Below are 22,147 nucleotides of genomic sequence, written 5' to 3' on the forward strand. Positions count from 1 at the left end.
GGACTTGACCTGAGCAGCATGAAAACAAAGGACCACGTGGGACAACACAGGGACACAGGGAGTAGAGCTGGAAGTGTTCAAGGCCAGGCTGGATGAGACCTTGAGCAACCTGATCTAGTGGAAGGTGTCCCTGACCATGGGAGGGGGTTTGAATGACATGATCTTTAAGGCCCCTTCCAACCCAAACCATCCTGTGATTCTATGAATCTAAAACCAGGCTGAGATAAAGAAAATGAGCCCATCTAGCTCCACTGCCCACGGGAGGGGAAAATGAAAGCAGAAACAGCAAATGAGGCTCTAAAGCCCCTGTGTTTGTGTCTGACATTGCAAAGACCTAGGGCCAGATTTCCCAAACACTCTCCTGGGTCAGCTGGCATTGACTGATCACCAGTGCCAGGCTTTGGCCTCATCCAGCATCTCCAGCTGGGCCAGATGCCAAGGGCACTGAGGGCAGGTGACCCTGCAAGGGTATCCCTGGCAGTGTTGTGCAGGGGTAGCACAGGAGTCCATCCGTGCTGTGAAAGGAACTCCTTCCCCCTGCCCATGAAACACACTCAGCGTGTGCTTGGGGCTGAGAGAAAAATGAAAAATCTGGTATTTTTGCGGTAGAGATTTTGAAATTCAAGTGCATCCTTGCTTTGATCTGGGACAGGAACTGCTGGAGCACAAAGAGCATTCTGAAAACCTCGGCGTGGGGCTCAAGCCCACCCACACCCAGGGAAGCACCACTGTGGAAGGCATAAAAGCCACCAGGTATTTTGAGGCTCTCAGACATTGATAGGGGGAAAAGAAAATAGAAAAATAATAGATGAAGCTCATTACACAACCCAGACTCATGCTTGGCAGCGTCTAGCACGGAACTCTGAATTTCAGCACAAAAATGTGTGGCACGCTGCAGATCCGTGCATGGGGAGGAGTAACATGGAGGCAAGGTTTAAAATATGAGGGTGGGTGCAGAGGGGACCTGCTGTGGTTGAGGTTGCCAAGAAGAGCCCCTGAGAGCTGGTGGCTTTTCCCAGTAATTTTGGCTGCCACAGCCCCCTTACCCTCACCAGTTGCAGGAGGTGCCTACACTGCACCACTGGCAATGGGAAGGGGAGGGTGGAAAAAAATTGGCAGATGAGAGCAAGCAAGGTCCTACAAAACAGCATGTTCAGTTTTCTTTCCAATTTTAACTTGTCCTTGACCTCTCTTCGCTCCTTCCCAGCAGGGCTGGCTGGGCTCTGTACTTGTCCCGTGCTGCAACGCCCTGGCACAAGATGTTTTTGGTGGTGCTCACCCCTCAGAAGTGGCATTTCCATCCCCAGTTGCTGTGACAACACGTCTCCCTGGAAATACTTCAGTTTAGCTGATGCCAAAGCCACCATGAACCCGAGGTGCTGAGGGTACCAAAAGGTGTCAGTGGCCATTGTGGCCTCCAGAAATGTGGCTGCACATCCAGTGTGGGGGCTGGACCTGTGCCATGGGATACAGGGACCCTTGGGGTTTTTTTGGTAGGGTGACACCTGTTTTCTGAATCATGCCTTCAAAAAACAAGCATAGCCCCAAGTGATGGTACCCAGGGGTCCAGGGACTGACACAACATCAGGTGGGGAATTTGGGGTGGTTTTGCCTTCACCACTGTGTCCTGACACAGCATTTCTGGTATGGGGGACTGGCTTGAGGGTCACCTCCAGCCATGGCAGTGGTGCTCCTCTTGCTCTGACATCAGTCTGCACCAGCAAAGGGAGGCCAAGCAATGGCCCTTTCCCAAAAACATGTGCCAGAGTATCCCATGTCCCTCTTTGTAACCCCCTGTGGGCTACAAAGCTTTTGGCTTCCCTTGTGCACCTCCTTTGTCCTGCTCACACATTGGGAAGGAACACACTGGGGCCACATCCCAGTGAAAAAGCACCAAGGGTAGATGTTGCCATGAACACAGATTTGCTCCAAAACAGGACCTGCAGCTGGATCAGGATTTTCTGCTTCAAACATCACCATGGGCAGAGCTCTGGGTGATGCCGAGATGGAAACGCATGGCCCCAAGCCCTGTGCCATCCTCCCAGAGGAGGCCAAGCTATTTAATTATTATTTATTTCACAATTATTTATTGTAGAGTTTATTGCAGGGCTTATTTAAACTTCCCCCCCCCCCCAGCTGGGGGAGAGAAGGTGATGACTATTCTGGATACAGTCAAAATTAGCACTGTTATTTGTATTCTCGTGCCCCAAGAGTGAATTTAAAAATTCCCAACAGTCGTATTATGCCACTCCGCTCATTTTGCCTTTGTCATCCCATGCCAGGCACAAGCTCAGCTCCATTTCTAGTTTGGCTCCTCTGAAAACCCACAAGAAATCCTGATCTGGTGAGCACAACTCCTTTTACGGCTGAAGAATGCCCTCAGGCACTCCCCTATGGCTCCATGGGCTCCCAAATATCCCCAAATCAGCCACAAACAGGACAAGAAAAGCAAAAAAAAAACCCCAAAAGGTAAAACAACAACAACTAAATAGACACAAAAACCCCCAGTCATCCAGCAAAATTGCTTTTATTTCTGTAATTTTCTAAGTATAAAACAAATCAGCCCGATATTGTGTGAACAGAGTGGATTGTATGGATGTGACCACAAGGAGCCTTCCCACGTCTTCCCGGCACACCTGGCTATTTACAGTCAGACAAAGGACATGGTTTAGGAAGCAGTAATTTAGTGGAAAAATATCTCTCATATAATAAAATAGGAAACCTCATTTCTTTCAGTTCTGTCCCTCAGATAACACCCTCCCACCCCCCAAGATATAACAATTTACCTTTTACTATGAAGCACAATCTCAGAGATTTCTACATTTGGCTGTTCAGGCATCTCATATTAAAAAAATCAGCATATTCCCAGACTGAAGCCACTGAGGGCACCTGCTGGCAGTTCAGTGGTTGCCCTCCTCTTGGTCCCAAATGCCCATCACTCCAGTCACACGCAGATTTTGGCTCATTTAATGCCCTACTCACACCAAAAGCTGAATGGCACCACAAGAACAGGTCCAGGGAGCACAATTTACCCTGTGTCTCCTCACTGCAGCCCTGCAAATCCTAACCCCAACTGTGCCACACAAGATCTGCATGGGGTAAAGCCTTCTCCTTGCTCAGTACTCCCAGGCTGTCCCCCCTGACAGAAAATGCCACTGCAGAAGTGGGAGGAAAAAGAGCCCAGATGGGACTGAATCTCTGGCATCATTTATACAAAGTCATGGCCATGCCAGCTATGGTCCAAAAATCACAGTAAGTCTCAGGAGCTGGTAGTGGGGACTTGGGTGTGTTTGAGTTTCAGGAGTGATGTAATGCCAAGGTCACTGAACCTCATGAACAGCACAGCTCAATCATTATTTGATGAGTTTTGGTGCAGCAGGACCCTGACTGGGAAGCAGTATTATCAACCTGATGTACAAAAGAAGGACCAAAAATTAATGCTGAGTTTTCCTCTTGCTCTACTTCTGCCATCTCCATGAGCAGAAACTCCAACTCAATCCCAGATCTGATGCTCCTACAGGAACAAAGTCCCCCAGCCCCTCCATAGAGCCTGTCCCTCCTGCTGCCCCCCCAGTGCCTGGGGGTGCCATCCAGCCTTGGCTGAGCAGAGCATCACCAGAAACACACACACAGGATGCTCACAGTGCCAAAACCCCAAACACACCAACACAAACCTCATCCAGACCTGGGCCACACGACACAAATAAAATACAGGATGCAGCACTTTGCTCTTTTTTCCTTTTCCAACGTGGGATCCCCATGGGATCACACACCACAGGGGGAAGAGCTCATCCAGCAGTGACACAATATCCCAAAACAGTACAGAAGACTTTCCACCACAGCTGATCCCCCTGGTGCTCAGCCCAGGAACACAGGACCTTTCCCTCCCACCTTGGCTGTACCCCAGCACGGTGCTTGGCCCCTGAGGAAGGAGTATAAAGTGCTCATGGATAACCACAATCCCATGCTGCCACCCAGCACCTCCTCTGCCCTGCATCTTGTGGAGGATCTGTCACAGCAGCCCACCAATGCTAAAGGTCTTGCTGGAAAGACCTGAGTTTTATTTATAGACTTAGAATATGCCAGGCAGCACCATCAAAATAAAACTAAAAAGGAAATAATTTCTAACCTCTGCTGCCAAGAAAAGCAAGGATCCCAGAGGTTTTCCCCTAAGCTGCTTTTTAAAAAAAGCTTTAGGGCAGAACAGCCACCCAGTGTCCATCTCCCTTGTATTGCACAGTCAGATGCCTTGGTAAGACAAAAGAGACTATTCCAAAGTGATGGTCTTGGCTCTGGGACCTCCAAGTTTACAAAAGAACATGTTCCAGCCTGTAAAAGCTCCCAGCATGCTGCTGCTGGCACACATGCAATAAATAACTACTCTGTGATCTATCCTGACCTTTCACTGAAGAATAAAGGAAAAAATAGTTACATCTACGGATATTTTTCTACTTCATTAAGGTGTTTGAAGTATGAGCCTCTGTAATCAAAAGTCTGGAGTGAAACTTGTACTCCAAATAATTAAAGGATGTGGGGAGAGACAAGAGATGGGGTCAACCATTCAGAAGGGGAAATGGAGATGTGTCAAAATGGTCCCTTCCTAGCAAGGGAGCCACCTGCTCCAGGCAGCTCTAATGCAGATTACCTGGGCATTTTCTAGATAGATCTGAAGGCTCACAATAGAAATAAAACACAATTTGCTGCTGCTGGGAAGAACAAGCTGGGCCACAGCTCTGGTTTCTTGCCCATGATGGCTCAGGCTTTGATAACTCACAACAGTGACCCAACGGTTGCATGAACAGACTGACACTGCCTGGGCTTTCACACAAGAAACTTCTCCACACCACACACATCTGGGTTAAATTCATAACCCTCCACCAGACATTAGGTCCAGGGAAAGCAGTGTAACTCAGGTGGTGGATGGACCAAGCAGGTTCCTGTAGGCACAAGGGACCAGGGAGATGCCACTGGGCACTGCAGGCCCTGCTGGACCCTCCAAACAGGGCTGGGATGCTCTGAATCCAGCCCAGCCTCTGAATCCAGTCCAGCTTCTCCCAAACTGGATGTTAACCTCAGAGAAACAGAGAAGCTGCCTCCTCTGATGACACTGACTGGAACTGGAGTAAATTCCCAATGGCTGTTTTTCTGCACAGAACAATGGAGATGGACTCAATCATCTTGGATGTCTTTCTGTGACCTGTACTAAAATAAGGTGAAATCCACCCTTTTGAGGAAAGGCAAATCACAAGTCTACAGCATTAGTCTTACTGAAGCCTTATTTTGGCTTATACAGTACCTGGGTCATGTCCTGGTCCTCTACACCAGGGTGGGTCTCATCCATGGTGAAAATCTTTGAAGAGGAATTGGTTATCCCATGGGATCAACTGATTAAATCATTTTGACAGAACACATTTGAAAAATAAAATTTCTTCAAGACAAAGTATAATAAGATTTTAAAAAATCAGCAACAATTTTCTAACGACAGAGTATCTATAAAGATCTTTGTAAAGAGCTCCATATTAAAATTTCTTGAATACATTATATATTAAATACAGTAACAACATTTCATGCAAGGTTTTCTGTACAATAAATCAGCTCAGTAGTATAACAATTCTGTACATTCCCATTGGTCTGGGGGCTCTGCTCATCTTCAATGCTGGTGATGGAGAAAAGAAAGGAGGGATGATATTTGGCACCTACTGTATGGAAGGAGAGATGGACTTGCCCAGATGATACAGAAAAACACTGGAAGCTTTGAAGAGGCAAAAAGTAGAAGAGGAAACCCAACAGCAGAGGAGCAAATGCCATCCCAGACCCTGGCTCTAGTGCTGTTGCTGGAATGTAAGAGAAAGGAAAGATACAGGCTCTGGCTAACTGAATATCATCAGGATGGATCCTAGGGGATGGTGAGGAAAACAGGAGGGAGGATTTGGAGAGCTGGAGAAGAGACCACCCACTATCAGCTTCTCAACTGACACAGCTCAATGGAGAAAGATAAATTTAATGGAACCCAAAATCCACTCCTGATCACCAAATCCTCACTGAAGACTGTCTGACTCCTGCTGTGGAGAAAATCCCCAGAGGGCAAGATAAAGTCGTTGCCTTACAAAAAGGGATGCCACAACAAACACCACTCATGGAGAAAGACCACGTTATGTACAAGCATACATTCATTGCCATCGTGATCCCTCGGCAGGGATACCCTGTGCAAGTCAGTGATGGTCTCCAAAGCAGAGCACATCAAGTCATGGATGTGCTCCTAAACACTTAAGCTGTACTACTGCTGGGGAAATAGTTAAAAATTCACTGAGGAAAGAAAGTGTGACCAGGAAGGAGTGGTGGACATGAGGAATGCAAGGTGGGCATCCCCTTGCTTTTCTTTACATGGCTGTTCCTCCAAGGAGAAGGACTGCCTTATATAGTGCAGATGGGATCCAGCAAGATGCCAGATGGAGAACAGACAGGACTTCATCGTGCTTGGTGCTGGATGAGCCTGAGAAGGTGTTGGGCTTTCCATAATGCAGGGATCAAACAGGACAGCATGATAAACAGGGAGAACTTCGCCTTCCACCACTCTGACCTCGAGGTGTAAACACACCTCCATGAGATTCACACCAGTGCTGGACACCCCTCTGGAGCTCAGCTGCTGCAGCCACTGGAGCAGAGCACAGCTGCAGCAACACTATGGACATCATCAAGGCTCAACAACACAGCTCCCTCTCCTCTCTCCCTGCTCTCACTCACTGCCAAGCCCTTCCCAGCCCCTGAAGCTGCCTTGTGCATCCCATCCCACTGGGGGATGTGGCCTCAAATCCCAACTTCCTGCCTTAACCTCTCATGAAGGCCACCTTGCCTGTGCTCACTCAGTCAGGGTGAAAATTGCAAAGAGGGTCTCAAATTTGGCAAAAACAAATCCCAAGCAACCACATTACAATGACTCAGATCCACACAGCTCCATCCCCAAACTCTAGGCCAGCTGTCCAGTAATTGCACTCATATGTACAGGAAAAAGAAAGCTACAGAACAAAACGAAAATCAGGATTTTTTTCTTTTCGACAATTCACCCGCATTTGTCTGAGAGTCGGACACATGCATGTCCTGCTGGCTTTAGCGATGGTCACGCATGCAAGACTTCAGTCCCAGTGACAAGTTAGGGATCCTCTAGTTCAGAGTCGTCCTCAGGTCGTTCATTTCTTGTCCTCTTCTCCTGAAAGGAAGGGCAAAAGAGAGAAATGAAAGTATGGGTGAGGGTACAAAAGCAAACCAGCTCCACGGTTTTGTTACCAAGAGTGGTTGCTCCTGGGTTGATCCCAGCAGGAACCTGGGATCCTGTCTACACAGAGCTGGCCTGACTGCAGCTGTGGCAGCTCAGGCTGTGTGAGGAGGAGGAGGATGCTGGTCCCTGGGTGAAGAAGGTCTCTGCAAGAGTTGGGAAAAGGGATGAGTTCACAGAATTCAACGAATGACTGGGTTGGAAGAGACCTTCAAGATCATCAAGTCCAACCCAGCCCCAGCACCTCAACTAAACCCTGGCACCCAGTGCCACATCCAGGCTTTGTTAAACACACCCAGGGATGGGGACTCCACCACCTCCCTGGGCAGACCATTCCAAACTTTATCACTCTTTCCATGAAAAATTTTTTCCTAATATCCAACCTGAGGTGGAGCCATGTGGAAGGTGAGCAGGCAGGATCCCTCCTTACTGCTCCCAGTGAGGCATTATGCAGGGAAAAGCAGTGGCTCAGAGAGGAGAAGCTCACTGCATCCTCACACCCACCCCAGAACCCCAGCCCTGCTGCAGCCAGAGACATGGACACTGCTCCATGGGCTCACACCACTGCCCATGTACCTACACCCAAAAATCCCTTCAAAACAATGAGCAAGGACCAACCCACTCATCACAGCCACTGCCCCAGGGCTGCCCTCCCACCTTCTCCCTCCCTCCAGATGGACAGGGTTGGACAGGGAAGGTAACAGGCAACACGTGGCCTGTAGGAAAGTGATGGTATCCAGCTTGAACTCCATGTGAGCGGCCTCTAAATCCTTGCAGAATTTGACTTACAGCAACTAGATCCCAAATTTTCAAGCAGTTGACAGGAGTGTCCCTGATCCCTGAGGCAGCAGCTGCCCTCCAGCCTGGGGTAGCTCAGTTTACCCAGAACACATCTTTTTCCTTAAAAAAAAACCCACCCAGAAGCAGCACTTGCTACAGAGAGTTAGAAAAATCCCTTATCATGAATCTTTTGACTGTATTTCTCTCTCTTTCATCACTGCATACATCACAAAATACATCTCACTGGGGACTGCTGTTCCTGTGCTCTTGATAAATAAGGGTCCTGCCCGGGGTTACCCGTGGGGCTCCGTGCCTGCTGCCAGCCCTGGTGCCGACAGCTTTCAGGGGAATTAATAAATAACAGGCAAGGCAGAGGGAAAAGGCTTTTTTGCAACTTCTGCCAAATTTTTTTTCCAGTGCTGGCTGCAGAGCCCAGCCCTTGCGTGCTGGGATTAAATGGTTTGCTGTGATGGCAGCATCCCTCTGGATGACACTGCAGGTTTTGGTGTAAGGTAGGGATGCTGGCAACTGCACTGTATTACATATCATTGCAATAATCAAAATTAATCTCCTCCCCACTGCAGCAGCCTCTCTTCCCTCCCCTCCAGCAGCTGAACAGTCCCCACTGGGTGACACACCAGTGGTAATTTGCCAACCATGGCACTTCCCCTAAACACATCACCCCATGGCTGTGCAAACAGGAGGATGCCATGGCCTGTGGCAGGGACAGGAAGGGGACAGGGCTGCAGAGTTTAACCACAGTGGATGCTCTTCAAAATGCTGCTCCCAGGTCTCTAAAGTGCCACAATCCTGGCATGGAGTGAGTCAGGTGTTTCTACCAGCCAAGAGTCCAGCTCCCCCATATGCAGGTCCCTGCATGCCAGTGTCCGTGTGTCCTTCCCTCACACAGATGACAGGAGCGGGGGATGCAGGACCTGTTTGCAGGGATGGTGGGATGGTGACAGTCCCTCTGCATGCTGCCTCACACCAGGGGTGTCACAGCCCTCCAGCATTGCAAACCAGCAACTGAACAGAGCTCAGCTCCTCTAAGCTCTGCTCCCCTCAGACAGCTGAGGCTTTTGGGGAGGTATTTCCTTGCTGCTTTTGACTTTCCTCAGCAGGCTCCTGTTAAAGGTGCTGCTGGAGGGATGCAGGCTCCCACTGCCAGCCCAGATCCCCTCCTTCACCAAGGGAAAAGCTGCAGCCCTTGTAGCTCTGAAAACTGCACATCTCCCAATCACAGCAGGGCACCCTGAGCTTCAGCTGAGACCCCAGACCCCAGGAGAAAACCAAAAGGGAAATTGTCCCCTCATCCCTTTGCAATACCAGGGCAGCAACACTGGCAGCTTCCCTCTGCTCTTCCATTTCTAAAGCATGACACACGGACATGTATGAAAAACAGGAAAGAGGGGGAAATAAAAACAAAAAGCGAGGCAGCAGAGCTGTAAAATCCTGTGTGGAGATTCCAGCCCTGGAAGGTGCAGCAGTGCTCTCCTGCAGAGCATCCCACAGCTCAAGGGAATGCTTGGCCCACGGGGACACATTCCTCTGCCAGCACCCAGCCAAGGTAGCTCCAGGCACAGATTTCCCTACAAGGGCAGGCGCTCGCTCCCTGCTCTGCCGTGCCAGGGAGAGGGATGGCTGCCTCCTCTGCAGGAACACGGGCAGCTGCAGCAGCTCCTGTGCTCCTGGGGCACTTTCAGGAGCTTCCCTCGGACCCAGGTGCAGGTGCATGGGGGAAAATGAGGGTGAACAGCTCCTTTTTGCTATATGCTGGAGGTTTTTGTGTTGGGATATGGAGATTTTGGTCCCTGCAAATCTTGGGCTGTCTCAGATGTAGAGCTGTGTCTGCCCCTGGCAGGGAGTGTGATGCACTTGTCACTGCACTGCCACCTCTGCCAGCCACTCTCCTCTGGGAGGATGCTGAGCCTAAATCTGATGCCAGCTTTGCAGAGAAGTGCCCAAAGCTCCCTCAGTGGTGGTGATGTTCACCCCAGGGAGCAACCTCACCTGCACATCAGCTGCAGTGGCAGGAGACTGCAGGGCACTGTGCTGCCATGGGAGAGGGGACAGGAACAGGGTGGGGTTGCCACCATCTTGCACCTCCTGCAAAATGACCCTGGGGGCTGCTGTCCTCACTGGGCACAAAGCTGCCCAAATGCTAATCTGACACCAAAGACACCAAGTCAATTCCTGTGCATCCAAACCCCTGATTTTCAGTGGCCCTGCTGCTGTCAGAACAGACATGTAGCTGTGTTGCAGAAAACACCTGCTTTGTGATTTTGCCCCTGCTTTTACCACAGCACAGGTGAGAAATGGTGATGCTCAGCACCCAGACAGGGTCTGCTGCTGAACATGGTGAGAACAATGACAGCAGAACTCCAACACCTGTGAGGGGTTTGCCTTGAGATGGTGAACAGGAGGAGGTGCAGGGAAAGTGCAGGAGGGGAGTAGGGTGGCCTCAGCAGTGGGCTGGTGGTGCACAGAGGAACCTGAGCACTGGGGTTATCTCAGTGTCCTCCCTATGTCTGGTACTTCTTGAGAACCACTTAGAAAAGAGACAAAGAGACTTCTGCAAGGCCTTGGCACAGATGCCTGGAAACCTTCCTCCTGCACGCCACAGGATTCTGAGAGAACAAACACTTGAATGCATAGAGCATGGAAAATATTAAAGATACTACAGCAAGAGATCCCTGAGGGTGGTGAGCCCTTGTGGGCCTGTCAGTGTCTGACAGACCCCTGAGAACATCGCCATGCTCCTGACCAGCACATCTGCAGCTCACACAAAGCCAACCTCAGCACATTCTCTCACTCTCACATTCACATCACCTCCCAAAACTGAGACAGCAGAAACCTCAGTGGGGCCAGAGAGGAATGAAGGCAGCCAGATATGCAAAGGATGTGAGATGAAAGGCTGGATGTGAGCAGAGTCATGGGGAGAGGAATGTAAAGCACTGAGACCACAGTGAGAACTGAAGAGTCTCAGCTTTCTGCCACTTCAAGGACAAGGAAAACCCAGAGTAATGGAAACACAACCTCTCTAAATCTCATCAAAGGAGAAACTTTTCCATGCAATTCCTGAATCAGCAGAACTCGCAGCTATACATTTGCATTCTTCAGCTGAACACCCTTGGCCATCCCTTGGAAGGTCCCATGCTGGAGACCATTCCCAAGCCCTATCTTGCAGAGACCAAGGGCTAGCCTGGCTCCTGGCCAAAACTGCCATCAAACAGCTACTTCACAGGCTTGCTAGGCCTTATTTTGAAGCAAAACACAGAGATCACTGTGGGAAAGGAGATCCTGTTTGGGTAGAGTCTCTTGGCTCTATTATTGTATCTCTGTTCTGTATGTAAGCCGTATTCACCCAGACACACTCCAAGCAGGTCCCCACCACACAGAATCAAGACTCTGAAGGAAGCACAGGGGTACAGCACTCAGGGATGAGACAGGTAAGGAAGCCAACCCTTGCTCTGGAGTCTTGCAGGTATTCAACTGGTGCTCCCCGCTCCACTTGGGTCTTACTGTCCTGAGAATGCCTGGCAAAAAACAAATAAATCACAAGACCACACATAAAAGTGGCTTTTGGAGGATTTTCCTTTGCTTTTCAAAGGCCGGAGGAATCAGGAAGATGAAGAGTTTCAATTGCTTCTTTCAAGTGTGATGATTGAAGCGTGGTGATTTTGCCACACAGCCGTGATGAAGAGCTGCATGGGAAACCCTGGATCCATGAGACAGAGCAACCCATGAGCATCAGCAGCATTGTGACTGTGGGGATGAGGGAAGCTCAGAGCACCTGAAACGTTGGGAGTGTGCATGGGAGGAGAAAACTGAGCTGCTGTGCTGCTGTGCTGGCACTTGAGAGGATCGTGTGCCTACCAGAAACCTCACTGTGCTTGGAGCTGTGCAGGCAGAGCCAAAGAAAATCACTTCCTCCAGCAGTGCTGAGATTTTATAGAGAAATACAAAGTGTGGGAGAAAGACAGACTCAGCCTCAGACTACAGATTGTGAAGACCAAGGGCATGCATAGGATGCAACATTAACCAGCTCTCCTCCACCCCAGCCTGGTGCCACGCTGTGGAATTGTTGCTACAGGTTCATAACTGTGGGATAAAACAGACCTGGGTGTCTGATGAGAGATGAAATAATTCAATAAAAACAGGCTAGAAACAATTTCTGTTTGGTTTGTAAACACAGAAGCTCTGCACTTCTGTTTCTCTGAGCAATTGCTGAGTTTCTGCATCAGCTCAACCCAGGAAGAAAGGCTGACATGAGCACCACCTGCACACCAGGACACACTGATGGGGAGGGAGATCTGTTTGTGACCATTTCTGCCTGCAATACTTCCCCATCCCATACTTCCAGGTACTTGCAAAGCTCTGCTCCATGAGAAACCAAACACAGCTGTGACAATGCCCCAAAGCCCTCCTTGACAGGGCTGGCCAGACCTGCCTTCAGCCTGGAAAGGCAAGAGTGGCTTTGCACAGATTTTCTGGGTTGTTATTACAGGGTGAAGGGAAAAAGAGGGGTTTGCTATGACACAGGTTGCCTGAGGGGTGAAAAGATGGTTTGATCAAGGTGATGGTGTGGAAGGAAATCCAGTCCTCACACTCAGATTGTTCATCTGCCCCCAGAGCTTCCCTGATCAAGGACAGTGCCCTTCCTGCCCTTCTTCTTCCTGCTATCACTGTCAGGGCAAGCTCACCCCAAAAAGTGAATAAATAAATCTTGTTTTCTAGAGAGGGGCCACTCCTGTGGCAGGCACAGCACTGCTCAGCAGCCCTGGGAAAGCCTGTGGGTTTAACTCAGTGCAGAGATATCCCCCACAGCAACATCTCTTGCAAGAAATGAAAGAAAAGATGATATCATCTCTTTGGAGGGCTGCCCAAAGACATGCTGTGATTTACAGCAAGGAGCCCAGGAGCACAGAAGAACTGCTGCTCCAGTGTCACAGGAGCTGCTTCTCCTCTGGTTGTGCCAAGGGCTGCATCCTGAGAGGGGCTGGCCAAGGGCAGCCAGTTTAAAGCCAGTTTTAAACCAGTTTATAAGGTGTTCAGCTCTCAATGGAGCTTAGCACAGAGGTTGCCAACACAAAATAAGGCTGGACAGAGAGGGGTGGAAATCTGAGAGGAAAAATGAAAGGGTTCCTGTTACAAATCAGTGTTTGATTTGTTTTGCTTCATAAGCAAAGGGATCCAGTTCCTGGAGATACAAGAGGAGCTGAATTAATAACCTGTGGCAGGTTTATCTAATGCTCCAGCTCCAAAGGGAGCATTTCCAGCAGATGTAATCACCAACTGCTCTGCCAGGTGTGGCACCAGGAAGGAAGGGAGCAGGAGAAGCCCCTTTGCACAGCAAAGGTGGGTGAACACGCAGGTGCAGACATCACACGAGCAGAGGAGGTGAGTGAGGGGTCCACAAAATGCCCAGGAACCCCAAGCAAAGTGCCACAGAGCCCCCCTAACCCAGGGGGTGCAGACCATGCTCACCATCCAGGTGGTTGCGGGAAAGGTACTTGAGTCCTTCATCCAGCAGGATCACAGGCAGGGAGATCTTCATCACAACCACCCACTGTGGCCAGCTCAGGGGGGTCACCTGGAAGATGAGCTGCAGGGTGGAAAGGGTTGGACATGTCACTAGGGAAGCAGGTGGGATATTTTGCTGTTTTAAGGATCACATTGTTGTGGGGCAAAGGTTGAGAGAGGGTCATCACGGAGAGGTATAAAGAGGGAGGATCCAGTCAGCCCAAACAGGAGGATTTCTTCAAGGTCTGTCATGATCCAGGGTGGGTCTTGGCCAGGATGAGTAAAAAAATATGTTATTCACCTCTCCTAGAGACGGGGAAAGTGAGACACAAGGCAGGACTGTGTGTTTATGTGGTCACAGGTGCTCAGCAGGTGACAAGGGACAAAGCAACCTCCTGGGTAGAGAAACTTCATCTTAAGCACCTTTGGGCACCAACCAAAGCATCCCCAACCTTGCAAAGGAAGGAGACAACTCCTAAAGGGCTGAACCACCTTCTGGAGTTATCTAGAGCCTTTACATTGCCCATAGGGAGAGCTTTGTACTCCTGGCTCATGGGGCAGAATGACTCCTGTTTTCTATGGCTCATGGGGCAGAATGACTCCTGTTTTCCATGCTGGGTTCAGCCATGGGACCTGGCCCTGAGGGGAACAGCCATCCCAGAAGTTTCCCGACCCAAAGATTGCTCCAGGGATGTCCTTGTCCATAGAAGGCAGAAGGAGGTGACAGAGGGCACTCACAGGCATGGGCTTGACATAGAGGATGAGGAAGTGCAGAGCCATGGACATGATGATGGCCCCCAGCAGCCAGATGTTGAGCCAGGGTGGCATCCGCAGCAGTGACTGGTTCTCAGAGACGCTGTGAAAGGGAGGGCACAACGTTAGCCCCAGACACCTCCCCACATCTGCCCATGCTGGGAATTTCATTTCCCTCCAACATGCAAGGCCATATGCTATATCCTTTCTTTTCCAGGCTTTTCATCTCCAGCTTTGCTGCAAACTGGATGTGGATATGGATACAACCAGCAATGCATGGACTAGGGCCGATAATAAATCGTTAATGATTTGTTAATGATTAAATCATTAATGAATGCAGATCCAGTCCTTCCTTCACTGCTCCCAGCCACAGCACACTGCCTTGGAGCAGTTCCTCTATGGAAAACCCAGTGCTCCCCTGTGAGGATGCTCTGAAAGGCTCTGCTGAGCCAAAGCAAAGCCCTCAGCCCACCCAGAGACACTCAAAGAGACAAAATCAGTCACACACAGAGCAAAGAGAGCAGCCCTGTGGGCAGCACACCTGTTCAGAGCATTGCACATTTCGATTGTCACCAGCACAGACAGAGCCATCGTCGTTGGGTATCGCGACTCGAAGATCTCACAGTCAATTCCTTCAAAGATGGGGTTGTCCTCAGTGCACCTCATGAAGTTCCTCTGTCAGCACAGGAAACTGCTGGTAAATACATAGCAGAGCAGCAGGAAAGGCAGGAGAGAGGAGGAAGAGTCGACTGGTTGGGGGGCAGGTGATGAACTGGGTTGCTGTTAAATATCCCAGGGGTCAGAGCAACAAATAAAGGGTCTGCAGTGACCCAGATTCTGCTGGGGCTGGGCCCTAGGGGTATGGCTGGACAGTGCCTTGAGACTCTCAGGTGTGGTGAGGAAGGAGTTTGAGCACACACAAGTCTCCATCAGAAATCCATCTTGCATTGCACATGCCATTGGGATGTGATGGCACCTGCTTTCCACCTGCCCTGCTGTTTTCACATTAGCTACAATAATGTAAGGTGAGAATGTAATGTAATGTGTCTCCCTTCCAATATGGGATGAGGCACAGAAGCTACTTTCAGCTTCTCTGAATCTTTCTGAATCCAAAACTTTCCCTACCATGCTGGTGGCTGGCAGAAGCAAGGCTGGAAACAGCCTGAGTGAGAGAACTCGCTTCTGTTTTAAATTACTGTCCTCTCCACTAGGAATCTGGGAATGCTACAACCAACACAGAGGAAAGATAGATGAAAGCCCCCAGGACATGAATGCACACCCTCACCCACCCCTGCAGCTTGTTCCCCTCCTGACTCACCAGCTGATGGAAGGAGACCTGCGGTCCCTCGGCGTCGTACAGGAACCACCAGGTGGCTGCGCCCACTGTGGCCAGGCCCACGTACACTGTGGCCAAGAGAGACACCCTTACCCCAGCACCAGACAGGGACCTCTGTTGTGTTGTGATTTCAGGGTTTACCTCAGAACCTCGGGTCCCTCCCCTGAAGATTCCCTGCCACGTGTATCAATCACCTCTCCTTTCTCTCCCTGACCCCTCCCAGCACTGTCTGTCAGTCCTGGAATTCCAGAAGGCATCGAGTGATTGGCAGATCCAAAGGATGCCCTCTACCCCTGGGGGGCATTGGGCCATCCAGGTGTCCTTTGTCCCTTTGTCCCTCCCCTCCTGTCCCTGCTTGGTGGCTCCCTGCCCCTTCCCTGCCCCTCTCCCCGGGGTTCAAAGGAGCAGCAGCCACGGGCTCAGGGAGTTCTGTTGGAGCTGGTGCTGCATTCAGAGGCCTGTGGGCCAGAATAAAGCTCTGGATCCAAACCCTCCCTCAGAACTGACTCCTTTCCTTCACCATCACCTTAAAGCTTCTCCAGCAGAGGAAACCCTGAGGAGCAGCCCCTGGTATGGGGGGAAGCTCCATCCCAGCACCACCAGGGCTCCTGCAGGCCTGGACTTGTCTGCAGTGCCCAGCTGCAGCATCCAGCCAGCCCAAAGTGTCTGTGGGTGAAACACCACACACCCAGCCAGCCAAAAGTGTCTGTGGGGTGAAACACCACACACCAGCCAGCCAAGGGTGTCTGTGGGGTGAAACACCACATACCCAGCCAGCCCAAAGTGTCTGTGGGGTGAAACACCACATACCCAGCCAGCCCAAAGTGTCTGTGGGGTGAAACACCACACACCCATAGAGCCAAAAGTGTCTGTGGGGTGAAACACCACAGTTGCTGCTGTTTGGTTCAGCACTGAGGGCTGGACAAGCTCAGGCACGCCCCATCCAGCTGTATTGGTAATTATTCCAATAGACCCCAGCCCAGGACAGCCCAGGACACCCTGGCACACCCACCCAGCCAGCAGCACCCACCTCCCACAGCCAGGTAGCGGAAGAAGAGCCAGCCACTGATGAGGGGCTCCTTGGGGTTGCGGGGCTGCTTGTCCATGATGTCCAGGTCCGGGGGGTTGAAGCCCAGCGCCGTGGCCGGCAGCCCGTCGGTCACCAGGTTCACCCACAGCAGCTGCACGGGGATGAGGGCCTCGGGCAAGCCCAGGATGGCTGTCAGGAAAATACTGCAGCAAAATAAAAAAGAGATGTGAAATTATACAAGCTCTGGGCAGGCAAGGTTCTGTGGCATGCAAGGGGGAGAGAGCATCTGGATCCAAAGCCTCAAATTGAATATTCACCCAAAGTCCTGCAGACAAATCCACAGCCCCTGATAAGGAACCTGAAGCCCAGCACTGAAAGTTGCAGCTAAAATTTGTTTCTGTTGCTATTAAAATTTGCTTTGCAGTTGTAACCCAACTATTGATGTTCCCAGGCCACAAAGTTTCCCATTCCCAGCACAAACACCCATGATGAAATGCAAGGGCAAAGGATGATGCCAAGGTTGTGCTGTTGTTGCTGAGGACTGGGAGGGATGGGCAGGGACAGGGATAGCTGTGTCTGGGTGACAGCAGCCTGGGTGACAGCACAAATACCTGCACCCAGATCAGGCATTTGCATGGGCCTAAATAGGCAATAATTTGACAGAACAGATCCTGCAGGATGGCAGGATTGTAAAACTACCAAAAAAACAAATCTCCCTGCCCTTGGGGAATGAGACATGGTGCTGGGATTACCAGTCTGGGCACTACATGCTGCTGCCTGCAGGTGCCCTGTCCCAGGGGATGTGTTCCCCACTGCAGCATGGTGCCCGCTGTGGGAGGCTCTCACCAAACGACCTCCCCGACATTGGAGGAGATGAGATAGCGGATGAACTGCTTCATGTTGCTGTAGATGGCTCTGCCCTCCTCCACGGCCGACACGATGGTGGAGAAGTTGTCATCAGAGAGCACCATCTCAGCAGCTGACTTGGCAACGGCCGTGCCCGACCCCATGGCGATGCCAATCTCTGCCTTCTTCAGCGCTGGAGCGTCATTGACGCCGTCACCTGTCTGCACACAGCCGGGGGTCAGCGTGCAAGGGATTGTGCTGTGGTGAGATGTCATGGTTTGCCTCAGATACCCCGGGGTTCTCCCTGAAGATTCCTTCCCCAGGCGTGTCAGTCACCTCTCCTTTCCCTCCCTGACCCCTCCCAGCACTGTCTGTCAGTCCTGGCATTCCAGAAGGGCACTGAGTGATTGGCAGATTCACAGGATGCCCTCTACCCCTGGGGGGCATTGGGCCATCCAGGTGTCCTTTGTCCCTTTGTCCCTCCCCTCCTGTCCCTGCTTGGTGGCTCCCTGCCCCTTCCCTGCCCCTCTCCCCGGGGTTCAAAGGAGCAGCAGCCACGGGCTCAGGGAGTTCTGTTGGAGCTGGTGCTGCATTCAGAGGCCTGTGGGCCAGAATAAAGCTCTGGATCCAAACCCTCCATCAGAACCGACTCCTTTCCTTCACCATCGCCTTAAAGCTTCTCCACAGAGGGAAACCTGAGGAGCAGCCCCTGTTATGGGGAGAAGCTCCATCCCAGCACCACCAGAGCTCCTGCAGGCCTGGACTTGTCTGCAGTGCCCAGCTGCAGCACCCAGCCAGCCCAAAGTGTCGTGTAAAAAAAAACAAAGTGTCTGTGGGGTGAAACACCACACACCAGCCAGCCCAAAGTGTCTGTGGGGTGAAACACCACACACCCAGCCAGCCCAAAGTGTCTGTGGGGTGAAACACCACACACCCAGCCGCCAAAGTGTCTGTGGGGTGAAACACCAACCACACACAGCAACGTGTCTGTGGGGTGAAACACCACACACCCATAGAGCCAAAAGTGTCTGTGGGGTGAAACACCACACACCCATAGAGCCAAAAGTGTCTGTGGGGTGAAACACCACACACCCAGCCAGCCAAAAGTGTCTGTGGGTGAAACACCACACACCCATAGAGCCAAAAGTGTCTGTGGGGTGAAACACCACACACCCAGCCAGCCAAAAGTGTCTGTGGGTGAAACACCACACACCCAGCCAGCCCAAAGTGTCTGTGGGGTGAAACACCACACACCCAGCCAGCCCAAAGTGTCTGTGGGGTGAAACACCACACACCCATAGAGCCAAAAGTGTCTGTGGGGTGAAACACCACACACCCATAGAGCCAAAAGTGTCTGTGGGGTGAAACACCACACACCCAGCCAGCCAAAAGTGTCTGTGGGTGAAACACCACACACCCAGCCAGCCAAAAGTGTCTGTGGGGTGAAACACCACACACCCAGCCAGCCAAAAGTGTCTGTGGGGTGAAACACCACACACCCAGCCAGCCAAAAGTGTCTGTGGGGTGAAACACCACAGTTGCTGCTATTTGGCCCAGCACCAAGGGCCAGAGAAGCTCAGGCACATCCTGTCTATGTTGGTATTTACTCCAACAGGATTGAGCAGGGTGGGGAGGAGGGGACAGGGGGTGGTGGCAGGGTGTCCCCGAGGGCTCACCATGGCCGTGATCTCGTTGAAGGACTGCAGGTACTCCACGATGCGGGACTTGTGCGCGGGCTCCACGCGGGCGAAGCATCGTGCCTCGCGGCACGCCTGGCGCTGCTCCTCAGGGGGCAGCTCATCGAACTCCCGGCCCGTGTAGGCCCTGCCAGACACGTCCTCGCTCTCGGAGAAGATCCCGATCCGGCGGCAGATGGCCACCGCCGTGCCCTTGTTGTCCCCGGTGATCATGATGACACGGATGCCGGCCTTGCGGCACATCTCGATGGACGAGGTGACCTCTTTGCGGGGAGGGTCCAGCATCCCCACGCAGCCCACAAAGGTCAGGTCGTTCTGGGAGGGAGGAACACATCCAGACCCACATTAACCCCTTGGGATGCATCCACTTCACTCCCTGCTGTGAAACCACCCCGGGCTTCACAGGGATTTCCCCCTGGGAAGAAACTTCCAAGAGGTTTCTGGAATTTATGGTATAAATAGGTAGGAATTTATGGAATTCCAACACACCACCTATAGCAAGCCCCACCACCACAACCAACCCTATCCCAAGGCCATAACCAACAACACCCCAGTTAGCCCAGGCTTCTGGGTAAGGATCCGCCACCAACAACACTGAATAAACAAACACTACCAACATCCCCTAAACAAACCATAACAAGCACCAAAGACACAAAGGAAACCCCCAAACTTACCAGCCAACCACACCCTGCAACCGCCACTACAACCAGCCCCAGCACCCCGTAAAAAGGGGAGGGGTTAGATGCAACTGCCAACCCCCCTAAAACAAAGCACAACCCTAAAAATAAAATAAATTCTATCATAAATTCCTATCTATTTATACCATAAATTCCTACCTATGGAATTCTGGGGCAGTTATGATAGGGACATGGATGCACTCTACAGCCCCAACCCAGTGGGATGCTCTCAACTCTCTGCTCCTCCTCTCACGTTTTCTCTTTGCTCCCCTCCTCCCCATCCCTCCCAATGGTCTCCTCAACAGACACTGCACAGGAAAACACGCTCAGTGAGACGAGGCTTGTTATCCTTCAGATCATCCCCTGAGGTTTGCAGAGGAGATGAGCCACAGAGAAACCAGAGGGAAAATCCTGCTGGGACAGCTGGGGAAACTTTGGGAACGAGGAAGACAGAGAGCAAGGCCAGATCTGGGGTGCCGTACCTCGTAGTGGACGAAGGCGGCCGAGTCGTGCAGCTGCATGCTCTCCCTGCGCACGGGCGCGTCCTGCGTGGCCAGGGCCAGGCAGCGCAGCGTGTCCATGCCCATGCCCCAGTCCCGGATCCTGCCCAGGATCTTGTCCCTCACCGGGGCCGTCAGCGGGACCTTGGCGGTGCCCACGCGCACGTGGGTGCAGCGCTCGATGACGCTCTCCGGGGCGCCCTGCGGAGGAGGAGAGCAGGGCTCAGGGGATGGGGTGAAGCTGGAGGGTCAAAGGAAGTGTCAGAGAGAGGGAAGGCACCGAATTTGGGCAAAACCAGAGGAATTCTCCCCCATATTCCAGCACTCATCCCGGCCCTGTGGCTCGGGGCACTAGATGGCAGCCTCTGACTGAACACACCGAGATCACACCCAGGTCACAAGGAGCAGGATCTGCTGGAGAGCCAGCTGACTCCTGCAAAACCTACATATCCTCCCAAAATACTCCCACCCCACCCCACAGACCCCCGCTCCAACCTGCAGGGGATGAGGGCTGGAAATCTGTGAGGGAGAAAATGTGGGATACTCAGCGGATGCTTGTGATGCCTTTCCAGTTCAGGAAAACATGTCCTTCAGCATCCCAGCCTCTCACCCCAGCCCTCCTGACCTTACAAAGCACCCTGACATTACTCTTTAATATAAAACTTGCAATCTTTCTGTTGCATCTCTTAAAAAGCTCTCCCAGGGCCACAGATCTGGAGGCTTCAGAGGGTCCCAGCCTGGCCTGGAGGGCAGAGTTCACCCACCCAGATAATCTCCCAGTGGGAACAACAATATCCAAATCTTCTCAGAGTCAGCGGGGAGAAATTCCGCCGCATCTCTTCCCTTGGGAAGAAAATTTCCTATGAAACACTATTTTATTTCTGGCTTCAGTGGAAAACTGGACATCATCCTTTGGGCATTACTGGCATCCAGAGGGTCCAAGCCTTTAATAAAGGCAAGTGCCCAAATTCTGCATGAGGGCAGCTCTCCCTTGCCCCAGCACCAGCACACTCAGCACCTTTCCCTCCCTCTAAACCATCTCACCCCTTTCTTCCCTCATCAGTATGGCAAAGACTCACCTCCTCCCTGACCCCACCAGGCAGCTCAGAGTTTCCACCAGCACTGCAGGAAATGCTCTGCAGTTTCCCTCACCTTCCCCAGAGTGTGAGAGGAGCTGCAGAGCATCACCACTGCCCTGTGCAGCCAGGGCCAGATGCTGCTGTGTCAGGACCCAGCACATCCCTCTGGCTGTCCTGAGCAGCCAAGAACCCTGCCAGGTGTCTCAGGGACCCTGGCACAGAGCCCAAAACACCTGTGGGTTTGATTACGACCCACGGAGCAAATTACCAACCTTGTAGGAAGACCAGCAAGCCACAACAGTTTAGGTAGAATAATAGTGAAGTTATCACAGGGTAGAAAAGTAGATTTTAGGGTTTTTGGTATGGGGGTTCAGGAGGCAAGATGGAGGGAACTGGACGTGTCCAGCCTTTCTCCTTCTTCTTCTTGGCCTCCATCTTCTGCTGTGATGTTGGCACTTTTAGATTGGTTTAGAGTAGAAGCTCACTGTCTAACATAGGTGATTGGTATTGGAAAGTAATTGTAAACATTGTACATGTAGTTTTTAGTATAAAGACATAACACTACCCTGGGGGCAGGCAGAGTGCCTGGAACTGTCCTGCTGGATGGACCTCGGCAGGGCAGGAGAAAATCTTTTATAGATAAGATACAATAA

At 51.5% G+C, this 22,147-nt stretch overlaps 1 protein-coding gene across 1 annotated transcript in view; it reads right to left on the bottom strand.

Moving 5' to 3' along the window:
• Positions 1–5,300: 5,300 nt before the first annotated feature.
• Positions 5,301–22,147, bottom strand: part of ATP2A3 (ATPase sarcoplasmic/endoplasmic reticulum Ca2+ transporting 3) — a 57,611-nt gene continuing 40,764 nt past the window's right edge. The window contains exons 13-21 of the mRNA XM_030962869.1: positions 20,398–20,616; positions 19,218–19,553; positions 17,542–17,762; positions 16,696–16,898; positions 15,648–15,733; positions 14,871–15,004; positions 14,315–14,432; positions 13,541–13,658; positions 5,301–7,207 (exon numbers count right to left, since the gene is read on the bottom strand). Of these exons, the coding sequence (XP_030818729.1) occupies positions 7,188–7,207; positions 13,541–13,658; positions 14,315–14,432; positions 14,871–15,004; positions 15,648–15,733; positions 16,696–16,898; positions 17,542–17,762; positions 19,218–19,553; positions 20,398–20,616 (1,455 nt within the window). The 3' untranslated portion in view covers positions 5,301–7,187. The remainder of the gene's footprint in view (positions 7,208–13,540; positions 13,659–14,314; positions 14,433–14,870; positions 15,005–15,647; positions 15,734–16,695; positions 16,899–17,541; positions 17,763–19,217; positions 19,554–20,397; positions 20,617–22,147) is intronic.

Source organism: Camarhynchus parvulus, chromosome 19 (genome assembly GCF_901933205.1).
Source record: "Camarhynchus parvulus chromosome 19, STF_HiC, whole genome shotgun sequence".
Taxonomy (NCBI): Eukaryota; Metazoa; Chordata; class Aves; order Passeriformes; family Thraupidae; genus Camarhynchus; species Camarhynchus parvulus.